General features: G+C 39.7%; 1 protein-coding gene across 3 annotated transcripts in view; it reads right to left on the bottom strand.

Annotated features, from left to right (window-relative positions):
* Nucleotides 1–20,114, bottom strand: part of LOC139951341 (ubiquitin carboxyl-terminal hydrolase 25-like) — a 32,867-nt gene that overhangs the window by 6,694 nt on the left and 6,059 nt on the right. For 2 of the 3 annotated variants that reach the window (XM_071950192.1, XM_071950190.1), the window contains exons 2-20: nucleotides 19,512–19,785; nucleotides 18,353–18,482; nucleotides 16,876–17,035; nucleotides 16,567–16,695; nucleotides 15,902–16,048; nucleotides 14,704–14,792; nucleotides 14,007–14,089; nucleotides 11,778–11,923; nucleotides 10,966–11,093; nucleotides 10,440–10,535; nucleotides 9,656–9,856; nucleotides 8,251–8,453; nucleotides 6,919–6,989; nucleotides 6,056–6,284; nucleotides 5,533–5,751; nucleotides 4,301–4,497; nucleotides 3,722–3,903; nucleotides 2,877–3,038; nucleotides 1,163–1,292 (exon numbers count right to left, since the gene is read on the bottom strand). In XM_071950192.1, the coding sequence (XP_071806293.1) occupies nucleotides 1,163–1,292; nucleotides 2,877–3,038; nucleotides 3,722–3,903; nucleotides 4,301–4,497; nucleotides 5,533–5,751; nucleotides 6,056–6,284; nucleotides 6,919–6,989; nucleotides 8,251–8,453; nucleotides 9,656–9,856; nucleotides 10,440–10,535; nucleotides 10,966–11,093; nucleotides 11,778–11,923; nucleotides 14,007–14,089; nucleotides 14,704–14,792; nucleotides 15,902–16,048; nucleotides 16,567–16,695; nucleotides 16,876–17,035; nucleotides 18,353–18,482; nucleotides 19,512–19,785 (2,976 nt within the window). The remainder of the gene's footprint in view (nucleotides 1–1,162; nucleotides 1,293–2,876; nucleotides 3,039–3,721; nucleotides 3,904–4,300; nucleotides 4,498–5,532; nucleotides 5,752–6,055; nucleotides 6,285–6,918; nucleotides 6,990–8,250; nucleotides 8,454–9,655; nucleotides 9,857–10,439; nucleotides 10,536–10,965; nucleotides 11,094–11,777; nucleotides 11,924–14,006; nucleotides 14,090–14,703; nucleotides 14,793–15,901; nucleotides 16,049–16,566; nucleotides 16,696–16,875; nucleotides 17,036–18,352; nucleotides 18,483–19,511; nucleotides 19,786–20,114) is intronic. The other variant, XM_071950191.1, reaches the window with a different exon arrangement.

The raw sequence follows: 20,114 nt of genomic DNA, 5'->3' as shown, positions 1-20,114 counted from the left end.
AGGTAGTGATTAAAGACTTCTCGTGAAATATTATTCCATGAAATGCTTTACTTTTTGAGAAAACAGTAAAACAATATCAATTCTCGATAGCGAGATTTACGGATTTATTTCAAACACATATCATGACACGGCGAAACGTGCGGATACAACGGTGGGTTTTCCCATTAATTTCTCTCGTTAATTTCTCTCTCACAGGTTTGTTATTTGATATAGAAGTTGTGATACACGAAGTGTGGGCATTGGACAATAGTGTTTACCAAAAGGGTCCAATGGCTTTAAGAAAATAGCACATTGTAGACAAAAGTGAGTTTTTGAAAAATAGATAGATGATAGAGAAAAGAAATTCTTCAAAAGGAAATGTACATGTACAGCATACTCTTCACAGATAAAAAGTACAACAATGGAAGCGGGAAATCACACTAATTAAAAGCAAGAATGAAGTAAAAATTAACAATGATTCAATTTTTCTGCCCATGGCAAAATCTAGATAAGACAAATGCAAATAAAGAAATCAAGTTATTGAAAAAGTGGATGGGCAAAAGAAAATACTGTTCTTCAAAGGTGAACAAACACTAAATACACAGGTAAAAAGTACAATAATGAAAGAAAGAAAGTATCACAAGTAAGGCAATGAAGAGCTTAAAGTGTATGATAATTCAATTTATCTAGACATGACAAATCCTAGAAAAGAAAACTGCACATAGTCAAATCAAATTTCTATCGAAAAGAGACATTGCAGAAAAGTTCCATTAAAGAATTTCTGAGTTTGACTACAAAACTTGGAAAGTATACATCATTTTCAGTGAGTGTGTGAGTTTACACTGGTATTACATGAACAGTAAATCTGTTATTACATGAACATTTAATCTGCCTTTGCAGTCAGGCAGCACTACTGGCTTTTTCTTGATCCAATAACAAGATTATGACCAACTATTTGGACAAGGAGTTACATGAAGATATCAGGTGTGAGTTGGCAAAGAGGAAAAGGACGTCTAATTTTTTTTAAATATCTTTTTCTTCCATTCTGTGCGTGTGCTTTGTGGTTTTGATGTATGTAAGGGACACAATATAGATTTGAAACATTATTATTTCATATTTTAACAATGGAGCTGTGTCATAATGATGGCAAACTTTAAATGATTCAAACTAAAAACTTTCATACCAGCAAGCACTGCCGTCTGAAGTGAGCGACCATGTTAAAGTCCATTGCCTTTTCTGCTTTCTCCCCGATGAACTTGTCATTCAATTTACAAGCGTGCACGAAATACGGCAACGCTTCTTGATACCCGTATCTGGTCAGAAAATAATCGTAAACAAAACAAAACTATAAGTATTAGGGGAACAAACAAATTTCACTGGAACGAGCTTTGAAAACAATGGTAAATAAAATAAACTACAAGTTTAAGGGGAACAAAAACATTTCACTGGAAAAAGCTTTAAACCAGCACCACTCTGTTATTTTACTGTATCAAGGCTAAAATTTTACACTGAACTGCAGGTCGAAGGCCATTGGTTTTAGTGTCGGGCCAGAATATTTAATGACTCAAACAGTCCAGCAGTCGGTCATGTACATTTTTCTTTTAACTGAATAACAATACATGTAGCTCATTGGGTAACATCTTGAACAGAAACAAATTATTTTCAAATGTTGACTTTGAGTCTGAAAAATACCTTTGATTACTATTGAGTGATTAAAGGCAGTGGACACTATTGGTAATTACTCAAAGTAATTATTAGCATAAAAACCTACCTGATTACGAGAAACGGGGAGCTGTTGATAGTACATATAAAACATTGTGAGAAACAGCTCCCTCTGAAGTAACAGAGTTTTCGAGAAAGAAGTAATTTTCCACGAATTTGATTTCGAGACCTCAGATTTAGAATTTGAGGTCTCAAAATCAAGCATCTGAAAGCACACAATTTTGTGTGTTTTTTCTTTCATTTTACCAGTAGTGTCCAGTGTCTTTAAGTATACTTAAACAGAGACAAAGAAATAAATTTTATATTTTGTTTTGACAAACAATGCTGAGTGGCTCAAACTGCTTTGCGCACACTCTTGTTAAACACTTTCAAGCGCTTGCATAGACTTTCAGAAAGAGCAAGTTTGAGTGCGCACATTAGTCGACCCGTGATTGACCACTGACCAGCAACGTACATGCGCAGTGACGCACTCACTCGAACGACTCGCTTGGAAGCCTAGTCAACCATCAGTACCACGGTATTTTTGCCTTCCGCCTTTTTGCTATAGTGTCACTGGTTCCCGTCTGCGCTTTACACATGTTAGCATGAAACAATGGCTATCGGGACCACAGAAGGAACCATGATCATGACGCTGGTTCCAAATGGTCGACCACAGTAGTCAACCAATCGAACCAGACTGGGTTCGAGTCAAAATAGTCCATCTTTAGTTAAAGGGAAGGTACACGCTTGGTAATTGTCAAAGACCAGTCTTTTGACTTGGTGTATCCCATCATAACCATAAAATAACAAGCCTGTGAAAATTTGGGCTCAATTGGTCATCAAAGTTGCGAGAAAATGATGAAAGAAAAAACACCCTTGTTGGACGAATTTGTGTACTTTCAGATAAGAATAAAGGACTTCTAGCTAGAATTTATTATTTTAATGAGAAATTACCTCTTTCTCAAAAACTTTGTTACTTCAGAGGGAGTCCTTTCCCACAATGTTTTATACTATCAACAACTCTCCAATGCTCATTACAAAGTCAGTTTTTAAGTTAATATTTCTTATGAGTAATTACCAAACGTCTACCTTCCCTTTAACCATGGTGCGCACTCGAATTTGCTCTAAGTGGGCTGGTATCAAAATGTAATATTTGATTGATCGCCACCAGGAACAAGGATGGGGTTTACACTTACGCTTCCTGCTGGAAAAATAGCTTGATTCCCTGAATGAAGAATGCATTGGCTTTGCAGAAGTTGTTGTACTCTTCCTGCCAGCAGGTATGAATCTTTCTCTCTAAATCCTCCATCGTCTGACTCTCTAACTTCCTCTGGGCCATTGTCCGCAATGACTGGCATCTGAAAGACAACAACAACTCTTGAGTTAAAGGGTTTATGAACACTTTGTAGGACAAAAACACACTGTCTACAGATTTACACTAAAATTACACAGTTTGAATATTATGATAGTAGAAAGCTTTCCTGAAAATATTACTTGCCGAGGTGCTGTAGTTTTTGAGAAATGAGTAAAAAAATGTCATGAAAATAATTGGTGTCTCAGTGATCATGAGACAAACATTATTTTAGCATGTAAAAACATATTTTAATGACATTGTTTTAATGATTTCTCAAAAACTACAGCACCTCAGCAACTAATACTTTAAGGTACGCTTTCTACTATCATATCTTCAAACGGTGTAAGTTTAATGTAAATCTGTGGACATTGTGTTTTGTGTTACAAAAAGTACCCAAATCCTTTAAGGCACTGGACACAAAGCTCGGACGGCTAGTCAAATTATTACTTGATTATTGTGAGCAGCAAATAGTCGCGACTGCGACACTAGTCGCGACTAATTTTTAATTCCCAAGATGCATTGCAGCTAAAAGTTTGCCGCAGGCACAGTTTGGCAAAACTTGTGCTGAAAAGATTGTCTGATTGTCTAGAGCAAGCTAGTCAAAACTTTGTGGCAAGGGGAGTCTTGGAAATAAACAGCATGCTGCCCCATGACCTCAGAGAGGAAATTATAATCTTTGCGTCTTACCTTACACCCATGTTCTCTCCTTTGGCAGCTGCAAACTGTTCCAGAATGGCTCGTTGAACAATTAATCTGGGAGCTTTGTTCTTTAGGAAGTAGAGGACCGGGTTTTCTAAGCGTACATCTCGCTTTGGATACAACTCATTGGATAGCAGCCCCTGCAGCCTCTCCTGTTCAGCGGTACAAGCCTGAAAAAAATTCCATGAAATATTTCCACACGTAAAACAAGGGTTTCTCAATAAGTATTTCAAAAGTCCACATGTGGTTGCCACTAAAAGGCCGTTTTTATAATGGTACCCATTTATAGTGCTACCCATTTATACCCCTGGGTGAAGAGAAGCAGTTATGGTAAAGCATCTCGCTTAAGGACACAAGTGCCATGACCGGGAGTTGAACCCACACTCCATGACTTAATCACCAGAACTTGAATTTTATGCTCTTAACCACACCGCCATAACACCCTACATTACACATTAATAGATTATAAAACACACAGGACCAAAGGCTTTACGTCCCATCTGAAGGACGGCGGTTAAGTGTCTTGCTTAACTACAAAAGTGTCGCTATCAGGACTCAAACAAATACCTTCTCTAATGCTTCTTCTGCTCCTCTCTCCGATATGATATCCCCGAGTGACGATACATGAGTTGAGGTGGCATGGTCGGAGGTGGTACACTGTGAGGACACCATAGCTTCCTGGGGTGATGTAAGGGCCTGGTCAAGAGGAAAGACAGGTACCACTGGGGACGATGGCTGCATCAGGGGTCTGGTCTTTGCTCCTCCTTTAAAGAGAAGATAGATAATTGGTGATGAGAATTTATTTCTGGTATATTTATAATTGGTATCATTTTTATTGTCATGTAAGATAGAGATAGTTGGTCCTGAAGAGAGTGCAATATAAATTCGATAAATTATAATTACTATTATTATCGACACAACAAAATTTACACAGGTGGCTAAAAGGCCAAAATCGATTCACTGTACAAAGTGAAAAGGTCAAAAAATCTCATTAAATTATTGAAAAGCTACAATTACAAAAATACAACAAACTCAAGAGCCAAGTGGCTTTAGCAATACACAGCAAATTAAAAAAGAATTCAACTTGAGACTTAAAATATACAAACAAGGAGCGAGCAAGATGGTCATTGTTGTTAACCACAAACCAGGCCCGTCTTTGGCATTCAGGAGTTTTGTTACAGCAGGTATTGTGGAATGTTTGAAGCGACCTGGGCCCAATTTCATGGCTCTGCTTACCGCCGAATTCTGCGCTTACGATCACGATTCCCTGCTTGACATGCTAGCACCGAATATTTGCGCTTGCCTTGTAAGCGTAGAATGCCTAGTAATGTGGAGTAAGCACGCACACAAGGCCAAAATTCGCTGCGCCGATTCTGTGCTTACGGTAAGCAGAGCCATAAAATTGGGCCCTGTATTGCAAAAGGGAACAATTAAGGAAGCTTGTGCATTGGACCTGAGAACTCTTGCACTGTTCCGAATTGGGGGAGCAGATAATTTGTTGGAGTGGAGTACTTTCTTCCCAAAACTATGCAGTAGATTTTGAAGCCTTTCCAGGATAAAAGTTAAATTTCAAACCTGTGTAACGTACCTATGTCACTTGGGAAAAAGTATATGATCAGTGTGCACTACCAACAACTTAGGGAGCAGAAACATGGACAACAACAAAACTTATATGTATAGAAAAAACAAACATCTACTAGTATTAGTATATTACATACATCTTCATTCACAGTGAGTAAGGATTCATGTCACGGCCAAAAACTTGATCTAAAAAAGTTATCAAACCCTTTAAGCTTTACCTGAAGCTAGTGACGTCCTCTCACCCAGGAATACAACCTCATCCTCTTTAGTAGACGTCGATGCATTGGCAGCTCTGGTGGTTCTCTTGTCTTTATTCTCGTCCCATTGTTTCATTTCACTCTCGAAGCATTGATTGTCCTCACTTACAAGTTGTTTGAGTTCATCGGCAAGGGGGTCCAGACTCAGACTGCTGCAACCAGTTTCCTCATCTTCTTGCTCTATTAAAACAACAACCACATGATAGAAGAATAAAACTATTAAAGACAATAGACACTATTGGTACTTGTCACAGACCGGTCTTTTGTATCTCAACATATACATAAAATAAACCTGTGAAAATTTGGACTCAATTGGTCATCAAAGTTGCAAGGGAATAATGAAAGAAAAAACACCCTTTTTGCACGAATCTGTGTGCTTTTAAATGCCTAATAAAAGACTAGTCTTTAAAAATTACCAAAGGTGTTCAGTCCCTAAAAGTCCAGTCAACCCACAGAGGATAAATTTACTAGTAAAACTTCTCACCTTCGAACAGATCGCGCCTCTTTGCATCAACATACATGAGGCAGTACGCGCTGACGTTACCCGATCCTCCGACCGACTCTCGCTCAAGGTCCTCCCATGCAACCTCCGTCACAGAAATGTCGTTGAACTTGAGCCAGACATTTCTTCGGTGGTTTAGGATGTAGGCCCAGTAGTGTCCCGCCGAGGCTTGGCCTTCGTGGACCAGTACAGCATGAAGATGGTACTCATTCTGTCAAGTCAAAACAGGAGTACTGTTTAATAGCTTGTCAGGGCCAAGTGTTTCAGAGCCATGCAGGTTGGTGCAAAGTGTGTCAGGGCCTAGCATGGCAGGCCTAGCTTGTCTTGGCCTACATGTAGCATGTTAGGGCTTAGCCAATCGTGGCCTAGCCAGTCAGGGCTTATCGTGTCAGGGCATGGCGTGTCGGGGCCGGGCGTGTCTGAGCCAAGCGTGTCAGGGCCTAGCGTGTCACGGCCTAGCCTGTTAGGGCCTAGCAGGTTGGGGCCAAGTGTGTCAGGGCCTAGCTTGTCAGGGCCTAGCCTGTTAGGGCCTAGCCTTTTAGGGTCTAGCCGGTTGGGGCCAAGTGTGTCAGGGCCTAGCATGTCAAAGCCTATGTCAGGGCCTAGCATATCAGGTCATAGAAAGTCAGGGCTTAAACTGTCGGGTCCTAGAAAGTCGGGGTCTAGCAAGTAAGGTCCTAGCCTGTCAGGGGGTGGGTCATGGTTGAGTGCCTGGAATTTTCAATTGGCTCATTAGCCTTTTAGTTTGCAGACCACTGGTCTATGGCACTACTATACAATTTTGTCAAAGATCAATCTAATGCGTCCAAAGTCTTCCTTTGATTTGAGCCTTAGTGTCTACTTACATTCATGAGGTGCTCATCTACGTAGACTGTGTCTTTCAGATCTTTAAGGGTTGCTATTCTCTCTTGTAGATCTAATCGGACAGTAGAAAAAACAACTTTATGAGCAACTTGTAGCTGCACCTTGCACCATTCCTAACACAGAATGCCACCAAGACCTACCCAAAAGACTGCAACTATTCTTAAAGGCAGTGGACACTATTGGTAATTGTCAAAGACTAGCCTTTACAGTTGGTGTATCTCAACATGTGCATAAAATAACAAACCTGTGAAAATTTGAGCTCAATCGGTCATCGAACTTGCGAAATAATAATGAAAGAAAAAAACACCCTTGTCACACGAAGTTGTGTGCGTTTAGATGGTTCATTTCGAGACCTCAAGTTCTAAACCTGAGGTCTCGAAACCAAATTCGTGGAAAATTACTTCTTTCTCAAAAACTATGGCACTTCAGAGGGAGCCGTTTCTCACAATGTTTTATACTATCAACCTCTCCCCATTACTCATCACCAAGAAAGGTTTTATGCTATTAAATATTTTGAGTAATTACCAATAGTGTCCACTGCCTTTAATGCACCATGCAGAAAAGTCCATTTGCAGTCTACTTGAAGTTAGTGGTAGTGTCATGTTCATTGTACCAGATGTTTATCAAACCTAATGCATCAGTGGTTTATTGATTTAATTTTTCAAAAGCTAATGAGTTCTTCTTCCGATAAAACTCGGATTAACACTCACGAGTCCAGATTAACTTATGGCAAACACGCCTTCTCATACTCTGCTGCTGAACTTTGGAACAATCTCCCAATTAATGTCGTGAATCTTATTGTGTTGTTACTTTTAAGAAAAGACTTAAAACTCAACTTACACATCGGTGTATGGGTAAGAACCAAAATTAATATTCTTTATCCCTGATGCAAATTTAACATCTCTTATATCGTTGCAGTACCCGCTGCCAAAACATAGGATTCGAACCGCCTCTAGCTACCGAGCAACCTCGGTAGTCAGGTTGGTAAGACACTGCTCTAGAAATGCAAGGGTCGTGGGTTCATATCCCACCCGAGTAACATGCCTGTGCTATTTGTTCACATGACTCGGGAAAGTACCGAGTATACAGTGCTAACACACATCGGTGTATGGGTAAAAAACTAAAATTAATAAAGCTCATCTCTTTCCTAAATAGTAGATTAATGATTTGTTTCTAGCTAGTTTTAATTAATCCTTTTCTTTGTTATGCGCTTTGATCATGTTTTGGAAAAGCGCAATATAAGTGTGAACCTTTTAGTATTTGTTTATTTATTTATTAAAATACTGCACCAGACATTATTAAAGTTAACTGACCTCTGACATCAGCTTCTACCTCAGTTCTCCATCTGCGTAGACAAGCTTGAAGTATATCTAGCTCTGTGTCGGTAATGTGCCTTGGGGAAGGGGTTGTCTCTGGTAGTGCCGAAGGGCCAGGGGAGGTCGGGACGGATGACGGAGAGGCCATGGCAACGTCAGTAACAACCGTTGAGACTAAGGGCTTAGAGTCTGGGCTGAAGCTGGACAACAAAGTAGAGGAGCTAAAGTTAGCATTGATCAATACTTAGAGCTGATTTCTTAGTGAGGTGGCTGCTAGCTCAAACATCTCACATTGCACTTCAAGGCGCATGAGTCGCCTGCAACCGGCCTTCAGAACCGGGTGGCCTACCTTTGACCTCGCTATGCCATGATGCTATGTGAGACAACCAGTAGCCCAGCGGCATTACAAGATTTTGTCTTGCTATTTATTCTACTGTCGCAGTGCATTAACTCCCAAATGGCAACCAAGATCATTGGTCTGATGAAGTCAGGGCTCATATTCATGGTTCTGCTAGAGACGATGTGACCTAATGTTTACATTCAATCCGCCCTCTATTGACAAAACACTATATGGGTCATTCCACCAAGTTGGGTTACACTTTGATTTTTGTGCAATATTTGTCCATATTATGAAAAGAAATCATTTATTTGACCCAATTATTTCATGTAACATTCTCCTTTGAGTGTGAAAATGTTTGATGAAGTATAAATTGTTTTAACGCATTTTAATGGAAATTATTATGAAAAATGTGTGATTTGGATGTAACACGGAAACCGTGTCCATGTTACATCCGGAAGTTTATTTTTCAAATTTGTCCACACTCAAAAACATTATTGTGCAAATTCACTTTGTGCACTAATTACAAGGAACAAATTGTACCAGCCAAAAAGGTTTTTGTAATAGTGATAGCAGAAATGGGGCAGGACTAAAACCATGCACAAGTCATACAAATGTCACAAAGTGTCCCCCAACTTGGTGGAATGACCCATATACGTCATGTTTCGCCGGGCACTGAGTTGCGTAGTCGTAGTAAGATTGCGTACACTTTCTAGCTGGCTGCCAAAACACAAAGGTTTTGCCCGGCGGTGTGCCGTCAGAGGTCACATCGTCTATACCGTAAGCAACAAATCCACACTTCTGGAAGCAGGGATCTCCGTGCTTACACTGTACATGTACATCAAGCATATTTTATTATTTTTTTGCTTGTCCATGTGCGTACTCCACATTACTAGGCATTCTTTGCTTACACAGCTAGCGCAGAAATTCAGCACTTGCACTGTAAGCAGAGAATATAGATCATAAGTGCAGAACTTGGCGGTAAGCAGAGCCATGAAATTGGCCAAAGTGAATCATGTAAATATTAGGGTCAAAGGATAGGTCAAAGGTCAGGGGTTAACCTACCCTGATGAGGGTGGGCTGCTGGTCAGTGATCGAGGCGGTGATGTCATCTCTACATCCTGGATGTTGGAGTTGTTGGAGGAGAGAGGAACGTGCCGTTGCCTCGGGCTGTTCTCCGGTGAAGTACTGTGGGCAAACTCCAGAGCGTACTGTAAAACATCTTGCAATGGGAATCTCTTTGAACCGGACCCGTAGTTTAAATATCTGCAATATTGAAACATTATTAACTTTCTGTTAAGACTGACCATTTTCATGCATCAAGTGTGGTTTGAACCTGCCACTATGACAACCTTACCTGTAAATATAACAATTTAAAAATATGCTGAATGCATGTACACATCTACACAGTCAACCCTCCTACTGCTTACATGTACCATTCAATATCATTCAAACAACATGTACCATGTCACATGTACATTTTGTGACTGGTAGCCTGCTCATGTGTGCTAAAAAAGTTACTATTAAGAACAATCTTCTGCCCCAGGGTTCAATTTTATAGAGCTGCTTAGAAAATAATGCTTAAAAAGGTTCAGGTAAGCAAAAATAAGCAGGATACCGGTCACAAGTTGTACATATGCAGAATAGTACTTTGGCTGGTAACCATAATCTGGTAAGCTAAATTTCATTGTGCTAAGCTTATTTTGGGGCTGAAGCAGCTCTACGAAATAGGGATCTTAAGTACGAGGATGGTCCGTGGATGTAGAGAGACAAGGAACTTGAGGGTATGAGGGGTGGGAGGGGGGGGGCTTGAGGGTATGAGGGGTGGGAAGGGGCGGGGGTAACATACCTTTCTAGCTTGAACTGCAGCATGTCTAACTGTTGGATGAGCTCATGTACATCGGTTCTCTTCATCCTTATTGCTGCTTGATTGCACTCCATATACCTAAACACAGACACAACATCATCATAATAAAAAACGTAAGGTATCAAATAATAGACCAACGATCTCTAGATTTTCGTGCGGGCACTCAACCAACTGTGCTGTCTAGCCCTATGTTGGCGGTCTTCCTATTTTTCGCAATATTTCTGCTTAAAACATAGGATTCAAAATACCTCTAGCCACTGGGCTCGCTGGGTGGTCTAGCGGTAAGATTTTCTGCTCTAGCACTGCATAGATTATGGGTTCGTATCCCACTCAAGGGATCGTTCTGTGATTTGTTTCCAGAACTTAGTAAAGTACCGAGTATACAGTATAGATGTTATACACATCGGTGTGAGAGTAAAAACATACTATTTCTCTGGTCTTGACAGAACAGCAAACTCTGCTCATCTTCTCGACCAAAATAAAAACTCTTGAGAGACATTTTGTTTACCTGTCCATGTAAAGGACGCGAGGGAAGATGAAGCGGTTGTGAATCTTCTCTGGTCTGCCGATGACTTGATTAAAGTGAAACCTTGACAGCTCAAACGTTAGTATGTGAGGAAGCCTCGTAAACCAATGCTGTATGAAAAAAAGAATAGATTCATTAACTTCACATTCTCAACGGAAAAGTAAACCTGTCTCAACAGTCGTGTCATGGAAATGTTGTGGCCGAGCAGTTAAGAGCCCTGAATTCAAACTCTGGTGTTTCTGATCAGCAGAGTGTGGCTTCGAATCCTGAGTCGTGACACTTGTGTCCTTAATACATGACCATCCAACAAGACAACTCAGATGGGTTAGACACGTCCTGCGGAAGCTACCAATGAGCCACTCAACATCTATGCTCTCAACTCCCCATCGCATGACTAGCGCAAACAAGGTCGTCAGGGCTTACTATACGCAGAGTACATCGCAGAATACATCACAACATTAGTGACACAGTACAGGGCCCAATTTCATAGAGCTGCTAAGCACACAAATTTGCTAAGTGTGAAATTTCATCCATGATAAAAACAGGACTACCAACAAAACTTCCATGTGATATTCAGGATAAGCAAACAATAGCTGAGTACCAGTAACAAGCAATATGCAACAAATATAAATTTGGTTGGTAATACTGTTTTTATCAAAGAAGAAATTTCATGCTAAGCACATTTTTGTGGAAATTGGGTCACGTTGGCTAGTGCAGTGACTATATATTTTGTCTGAGAGTCCTGGGCTTCATAACCGGAATAAATAAAATGAAATGATAGTGCTCGGACAAACCTCTTGAGCAGATTTTTCACTGGTGTGGTTGACAGTTTCGATCTCCCTGTGCGACATGGAGGCTTCGATGCTCTCATGTAGATCCTCGTACCCACTGATCTGAAGTGGGTACTGGCCAAATGTCTCCTGATTTGTAAACACTTTACCTAAGGCCAACAAAACACAATAATTAGTTGATGTAATGATTTAAAGGCAGTGGACACTGTTGGTAATTGTCAAAGGCCAGTCTTCTCACTTGATGTATCTCAACATATATGCATAAAATAACAAACCTGTGAAAATTTGAGCTTGATTGGTCGTCGGAGTTGCGAGATAACTATGAAAGAAAAAAACACCCTTGTCACACGAAGTTGTGTGCTTTCAGATGCTTGATAAAATCAAATTCGTGGAAAATTACCTCTCTCTCTCGAAAACTGTGTCACTTCAGAGGGAGCCGTTTCCCACAATGTTTTATACCATCAACCTCTCCCCACTACTCGTTACCAAGTGAGGTTTTATGCTGATAATTATTTTGAGTAATTACCAATAGTGTCCACTGCCTTTAAGGGTACATAGGGTACATACAAAGGATTGGTAGAGCTGACATAATAGTTGCAGACAGTGTTCATGGTTTGTGTGATCAACCATATAAACATAAAATAACAAACCTGTGAAAGTGTGGGCTTAATTGTTAATCTGTTCAGTAGTGAAAAAGCATGCACAATTTTCAGCAGCAATTCAGATTATTATGACAAAGAGCTATTTAAGATACACATGTAGAGCAATTAAGATATATGTATCACATACAGCATTTCAGATAATATCCCGTAGAGCATTACAGATACATGTACATGTACATTGTGTACATGTATATATCACATACCATGTAAAGGAATACAGAAATATCACATAGAGCATTACAGATATATCAGATAGAGCTTTTCAGATACATATTATAGAGCGTTTCAGATAGAGCATTAAATAAATATCACATAAGGCAAATCAGATATATCACACAGAGCATTTCAAGTATATCACATAAAACATATCAGATATCACCGCATCCCATAGAGCATTTCAGATATGTCACATATGTAGAGCATTTCAAATTATATATCACATAGAACATAGATATTATATATCATCATAGAGTATTTCACATAAAATACAAATATCAGGTATCACTCACATAAAACATTTCAGACACAAAGCATTTCAGATATATCATATTGAAAACTTCAGATATATCACATAAAAAGTATCAGATATCACAAGAGCATTTCAGATAGAGCATTTCAGATATATCACATTGAGCATTTCAGAATATCACATTGAGCATTTCATTTATCATGTAGAAAATTTTACAAATATCACATTAATATTTCAGATAACACAGAGCATTTCAGATATATCACATTGAGCATTTCAGATATATCACATTGAGCATTTCAGATTATATCACATTGAGCATTTCAGATATATCACATTGAACATTTCAGATATATCACATTGAGCATTTCAGATATATCACAATAAACATTTCAGATATATCACATTGAGCATTTCAGATATATAACATTGAACATTTCAGATATATCACATTGAGCATTTCAGATATATCACAATAAACATTTCAGATATATCACATTGAGCATTTCAGATATATAACATTGAACATTTCAGATATATCACATTGAGCATTTCAGATATATCACAATGAGCATTTCAGATATATCACATTGAGCATTTCAGATATATCAAATTGAACATTTCAGATATATCACATTGAGCATTTCAGATATATCAAATTGAACATTTCAGATATATCACATTGAGCATTTCAGATATATCACATTGAACATTTCAGATATATTACATTGAGCATTTCAGATATATCACAATAAACATTTCAGATATATCACATTGAGCATTTCAGATATACATGTATAACATTGAACATTTCAGATATATCACATTGAGCATTTCAGATATATCACATTGAACATTTCAGATATATCACATTGAACATTTCAGATATATCACATTGAGCATTTCAGATATACCACATTGAACATTTCAGATATATCACATTGAACATTTCAGATATATCACATTGAACATTTCAGATATATCACATTGAGCATTTCAGATATAACACATGGAGAATTTCGGATATAATAAATCAAAATATCACTTAGAACGTTTCAGATATTCAAGAGTGCTAATTGAGGGTGAATGTGTGTTAGATACCTTCATTGATTCCTTCTGCTTTGAATTGACCATAGAAGAGATCCAACATGGGATTCCTGCGTGATGCCTCCAGGCCTTCCTCCCTAGAAATAAATGGAAACACTCCCATTACATGTAGCTCGAAAGTACATGTAGAGTAGACGCCACACTTATCATTTTCACGGTCGCACAGGTCAAATTAGGTCAAATCAGGTCAAATATGGATATTTGAAGTTTAAAGGGTTTGGGTACTTTTTGAACGACACAAAACACAAAGGTCCACAGATTTCCAATAAGCTTACACGATTATACCATAATGATGGTAGAAAGCCCCTTGTTGGACAAAAAACACAATGTCCACAGATTTCCATTAAACTTGAACAGTTTGAAGATGATGATAGTAGAATGCTTCCCTGAAAAAATTATTTGCCGAGGTGCTGTAGTTTTTGAGAAATAAGTATAACAGTTTTACAAAAATAATTTTGGACTCAGTGAGACAACCATTATTTTAGCATGTACAACGGATTTACGCGACTCTCCTGAAAACATTGCTTTGTGATTTTCAAATATTTTTTTAAAGAACGTGATGACTATTGAAGCTGAAACTTTTACAGGTAAATTATATTACATACATCTTCGCTCACAGTGTGTAGGGATTCATGTCATGGCAAAAAACTTCATCCACAAAAGATATCAAAACCCTTTAAAAGTAACTTACCCAGCTTGAGGCGACGGTGGTCTTGAGCAGTCCGACTTGAACGCATCTTCCAACCACTCTAGGAGTTTATGTGTAAATTCACTGACATCCTGTAACATCACAAATAGTTTAAACTTGGACTAAATCTCGCTCTATTCAATTTTGTCTTTGTTTACCCCCAAATTCACTCAAGACTGCTAACAAATGTAGGGATCCCAAGAGCGCCCTCAGTGTGCATTATGTATAATAATGAGAGCGCCCTCAGTGTTCATTATGTCTAAAGTTTACTTTACTTTTTGAGTTGTCATGTGACAATCTTCCTCTTTTTCTTTAGCTTAGTTTCTTGAAGAAGCACATTTTTATTGAGTGGCATTGCTCTCTATTTTCATAGGGAGCATGACCCTACATGTAAATGTAGCTGGGTGGGATAAGTTTTAAGAGATATATGCGAGTATTATTTTGTATGTAAACCCTCACTTATACCTGAATTACTGTGATTTTTAGGGTTCTACTTTGATCAGATTATTTATAGATCATGTGTAGTGCGTCCGTGTGTGTAGCATGGAAGCCACATGGTTGACCTGTTTGTGAACTGTTACCGTGCACTGTGTAATGTACATGTAATGTCAAACTGTAGTGTTGTAACTTTGTGTATGTTTGCTATGGGTTTGAAGAGATGAAACCGGTACAGAAGAAGTTTATTTGATACATGTATATCTTAGAAGTCATTGATTGGCTGTTCTTTATAAATGCTTGTATTTTGGTGAATGCTCGTCCTTTATAAGAGGACAGGGTCTCCTTCCAGGGTCGATACCAACACTGGTCTCTTACACAAAAAGGATGAAAGAAGACAGCATTTGAAAAAGTCTTCCAATGTACTTCGCAAACTTTGATGTTTTCAGACATGAAACATGAAATATTGATGCAGCCATGAAAAGGTAAAATGCACAGAAAACTGGGCCGAATTTCAAAAGCACAGAAGCAGGGAATTCTGTGCTTTCGACAAGCGTACTTCACAGGTTAGCGACGAATTTTGGCTTCTGCGCATGCATACTCCATGTTACTAGGCATTCTACGCTTACAAGGCTAGCGCAGAAATTCCGCGCTTGCGCGTAAACGGGGAATCGCGATCGTAAACACAAAATTCGGCGGTAAACAGAGCCATGAAATTGGGCGCTGCTTGACCTTTTTATTTAGCTGAAATATTCATTATTTTTACCTGTTGACTGTTCACACCTCCGCTGTTTATAAAAGCACCCTTCAGGATCTCAACAGCTTTGCTGGGGTCCACGTATTTCCGCTTTGTGCCGAGCATGAGAGCAAACAACGCCCTCAACTCCGACATGAAGAGAAGGTTTCGATGTTCCTAAAGTCCAATAAGAAAGTAAAATATTCAAGGGTTTGTTTTTTTTGGGGGGGGTTATTTATTCACTGCACTGGCAGCCAAGCAGGCCGAAAAGTACATGTACAAGTAAAAATAGTTTTCCATCACAAATAAAAGGGAAAAAATGACTGGTAGCCACTTAAAGGGGAAGTTTACGTTTGGTAATCACTCTTCAAATTAATGGCAATAACTTACTGTTAAAAGACTACAGCAGCTTTCAATAGTATACAACACATTGAGAATCATTTCACTTCAAAGTATTGTGGTTATATGTAAAAAGATATCAGGTTTTACCCCCCCCCCCCAAATTTGAATCTGAGAAACATTACTGTCAGAATCATTTCTCAGATTGTGAATTCCAATTGAAGATAACTCTTCCTGCATGGACATAAAAAGCTCTAGACTCTTGGCAACATCTCAAAAACTAGTACCCCCCTTTGAAATGAAGTTTTCACAGGTGAGTTTTACGGTATATATCAAAGTTATTCTTATTAACCTACCCGAACCTCTGTGGAGGCAGTGGATGGATTCGTGGATGCAGCATTTTGGGCCGGTTGTTGAGCGTGGATGTTTGCAGGTGGAACGAAGTTCAGTACCATTTGGCGAAAGGCAGGAAGGTGGAACAGAGACTGCAATGCAGGAGAAGAAAAAAGAATGGTCAGTCAGTAGGAGGGTTGACTAACATATCTGTATTACTACACTGAACCAGCATGTGTTTCCCACATTCTTCAGACCTACTGGCCAGCCATTCTCCCTGCATCTATCATGTGGATTCATTGGACATACAGTGGGAGGGTTGACTAACATACCTGTATTACTGCACTGAACCAGCATGTGTTTCCCACATTCTTCAGACCTACTGGCCAGCCATTTTCCCTGCATCTATCATGTGGATTCAGAGGGTCGCTGAACCAGACCTCTCCGGGTCGTAGGCCAGACTTGTTTTCCGCCATACTCTGCTCCAGAGCTCTGAAATAAAACCAATACAGAACTATCACATTATCATTTCTATAGGCTTTTCTCTCACTATTACAGCAAAAAAAAATTACATTTCAAACACGCACTTCAATTCCCTCATAGTCTACACAAACTATTGGGGTTTTTTAAGCTAAAATGTATAATGCATTCAATTAATTTTTCTGGGCACACTTCATTTGGTTTTTCTCAGTCAGATTTGTTTCAGTCATTCTATTTCAATTAGAGCCAAACCTATTGAGTTAGGGAGCATCTCAAAAGTCGGGCACGTTCCTACGGGCATATGCCCCTGATCCTGTGGCCTGCTGGTACATGTATGTTCCACAGGACCGCAGCACTGTGATGATTGAGCCGAACTTTCTACATGTAAAAGGAATGGAGAAACGTACTGTCGTTCGTAGATGGTCTGAGCTGTTTACTTTTATTATCGTTTGATTTACGCCTGTAATGGATTCTCTCCGTATTTGTTCATTGCTGCTGAAATATATTACTTCCTTTCAATTATTCATCATCAAGGCCTTTTCAAAGGTTCGTCTCCTGGTCTAATTAATTAAGATAACTTGAAGGGGCAATGTCAATTTCAACACATTCTTTGTATTGTTGCTATTATTTGTTTCAACACCTGGTGCGGGAGGCTGGTTTGGACGGTTGAGCAGGTCCTACAGAGCGGTCCAGGAATACCCACAGGCAAACTCTATCATTCCAAAAAGATTGTTCCGACCCTTCTGACTTTTGAGACGCTCCCTTAGTTGCCTCCAAGTTGCTAGCCTTTTGTCAAGAACTTTGTGGCTTGGAGAGCCACAATACCAAGCGACTGGAATGGGAGACCAAGCACCGCAAGTGGCAACCGTTGCTTCGCCACTCACGTGCCAATAGACCTTATGCACATGTCATTTCAGTAGGGCGCCCTCACCTAGAGGTCAAAAGGAGATTGTTCATTGGCCAATCCTGTGCGCCGCGCGTAGAAATCTGTGCGTTTCGATTGTTTCGTCACCGTTTTTCCACTAAGATGGCCGCCGGATGACGTCAATGCATAAGGTCTATCGTTTTGGATCGCTGCTCTCCAAGCCACGAAGGCCTTGACAAAAGGCAACCAAGTTGCTAGCCTTTTGTCAAGAACTTTGTGGCTTGGAGAGCCGCGATACCAAGCGACTGAATGGGAGACCAAGCACCGCAAGTGGCAACCGTTGCTTTGCCACTCACGTGCGTGGTCTCCCATTCCAATCGCTTTGGATCGCTGCTCTCCAAGCCACGAAGGCCTTGACAAAAGGCAACCAAGTTGCCTCGTGTGACAAACGCCTTATTACTGACCTGCTGATGTCTTGTTCTTCGGTTGACACTCCGATTGTCGTACTTTGTCCCGTCGTTTCCCGCAGGGACAGGGCGATGGCCCTCTGGAGGTCATCTTTCTCATCTCGATCATGGGTAAGGTCAATCACTTCTAGGAAAAATATTTCAAAATGTTATTCTCTGAACAGGGTTCTCCTCAGGATCCATTAATGGGTTTGGGTACTTTTTGAAACACAAAACACAATTGAAAGTCCTCAGATTTACATTAAACTTACACCGTTTGAAGATAATGATAACAGAAAGTGTACCTAGAAATATTAGTTGCTAAGGTGCTGTAGTTTTTGAGAAATGGTTAAAGGAACACGTTGCCTTGGATCGGTCGAGTTGGTCTTTGAAAAGCGTTTGTAACCGTTTTTTTATAAAATGCATATGGGTAGAAAGATGTTGTAAAAGTAGAATACAATGATCCACACAAACATGCCTCGAAATTGCGTGGTTTTCCTTTTACCTTGTCGACTAACACGTCGGCCATTTATGGGGGTCAAAATTTTGACTCCCATAAATGGCCGACCATGTTAGTTCGCACAGTAGAAGGAAAACCACGCAATTTCGAGGCAAACTTGTGTGGATCATTGTATTCTACTTTTAAAACATCTTTCCAACCATATGCTTTTTATAAAAAACGGTTACAAACGCTTTTGTTTTGACCAACTCGTCCGATCCAAGGCAACGTGTTCCTTTAAGAAGTGACACTAATGGTAATTGTCAAAGACCAGTCCTCTCACTTAGTGTACCTCAACATATGCATAAAATTACAAGCCTTTGAAAATTTGAGCTCAATTAGTCATCGAAGTTGCGAGATAATAATGAAAGAAAAAACACCCTTGTCACACGAAGTTGTGTGCTTTCAGATGCTTGATTTCGAGACCTCAAAATCTAATTCTGAGGTCTCAAAATCAAATTCGCGTAAAATTACTTCTTCGAAAACCACGTCACAACATTTTATACTATCAACCTCTCCCCATTACTCATAACCAAGTAAGGTTTTATGCTAGTAATTATTTTGAGTAATTACCAATAGTGTCCACTGCCTTTAATCTAACCGATTTGATACACACCCATTAAATTTAATATTGTAAATTTGACATAAAAAGCTATAGGAAATTGAATTCATGTGTACCTTGGCCTTTATTCTTGGGGCCACACACCGGTGCACCCTCCCCTCTCGTAGCTGGATCCACCAACGCTGTGTGTTGATTCTTGGGCACCGATGATGTGGCCGGGGTACCCGAGGGTAGTGTGGCTGACTGGGCAGCGTTCTCAGCACTCCCATCGGTGAGGAACGTGATGGCTTGAGGGATGTCTCCACCACTCGCCTCGTAGGCGTGCTTCAACGCCTGCTCGTCTTGGACCCCGGTTATCTCCTTCAGTTGATTCAGCACAATCTCTTGATTCTGTAAGATAAACAATGAATACATGGTTTTTGTTACTTGATTTACATAAGGTTTATCGCGAACATAAAAACATCAAGAGAGGGCGCTGTTGAAACCACACAAAGATATAGACAATGCGTGCGCGAGTCGTGAATGACAACATACGTGTACACCGCGGTAGCAAATCTGCCCCATCTGCCTACCCATAACACATTGCGGTTCTGAAACGCGATAAACCTAGCATCGATAGAATTCTATACAGTCTCCTGATGAGAACTCCACGGTAGTGAAGTTAATAACAATCCACTAAAAGCTAAACAAGTGTACAGTACATGTAGTCCCTGTAGTAC

The sequence above is a fragment of the Asterias amurensis genome, chromosome 19, assembly GCF_032118995.1.
Source record: "Asterias amurensis chromosome 19, ASM3211899v1".
Classification (NCBI taxonomy): Eukaryota; Metazoa; Echinodermata; class Asteroidea; order Forcipulatida; family Asteriidae; genus Asterias; species Asterias amurensis.
The sequence above is the reverse complement of the archived record's forward strand: the minus strand, read 5'-3'. Positions and strand labels throughout refer to the sequence as shown.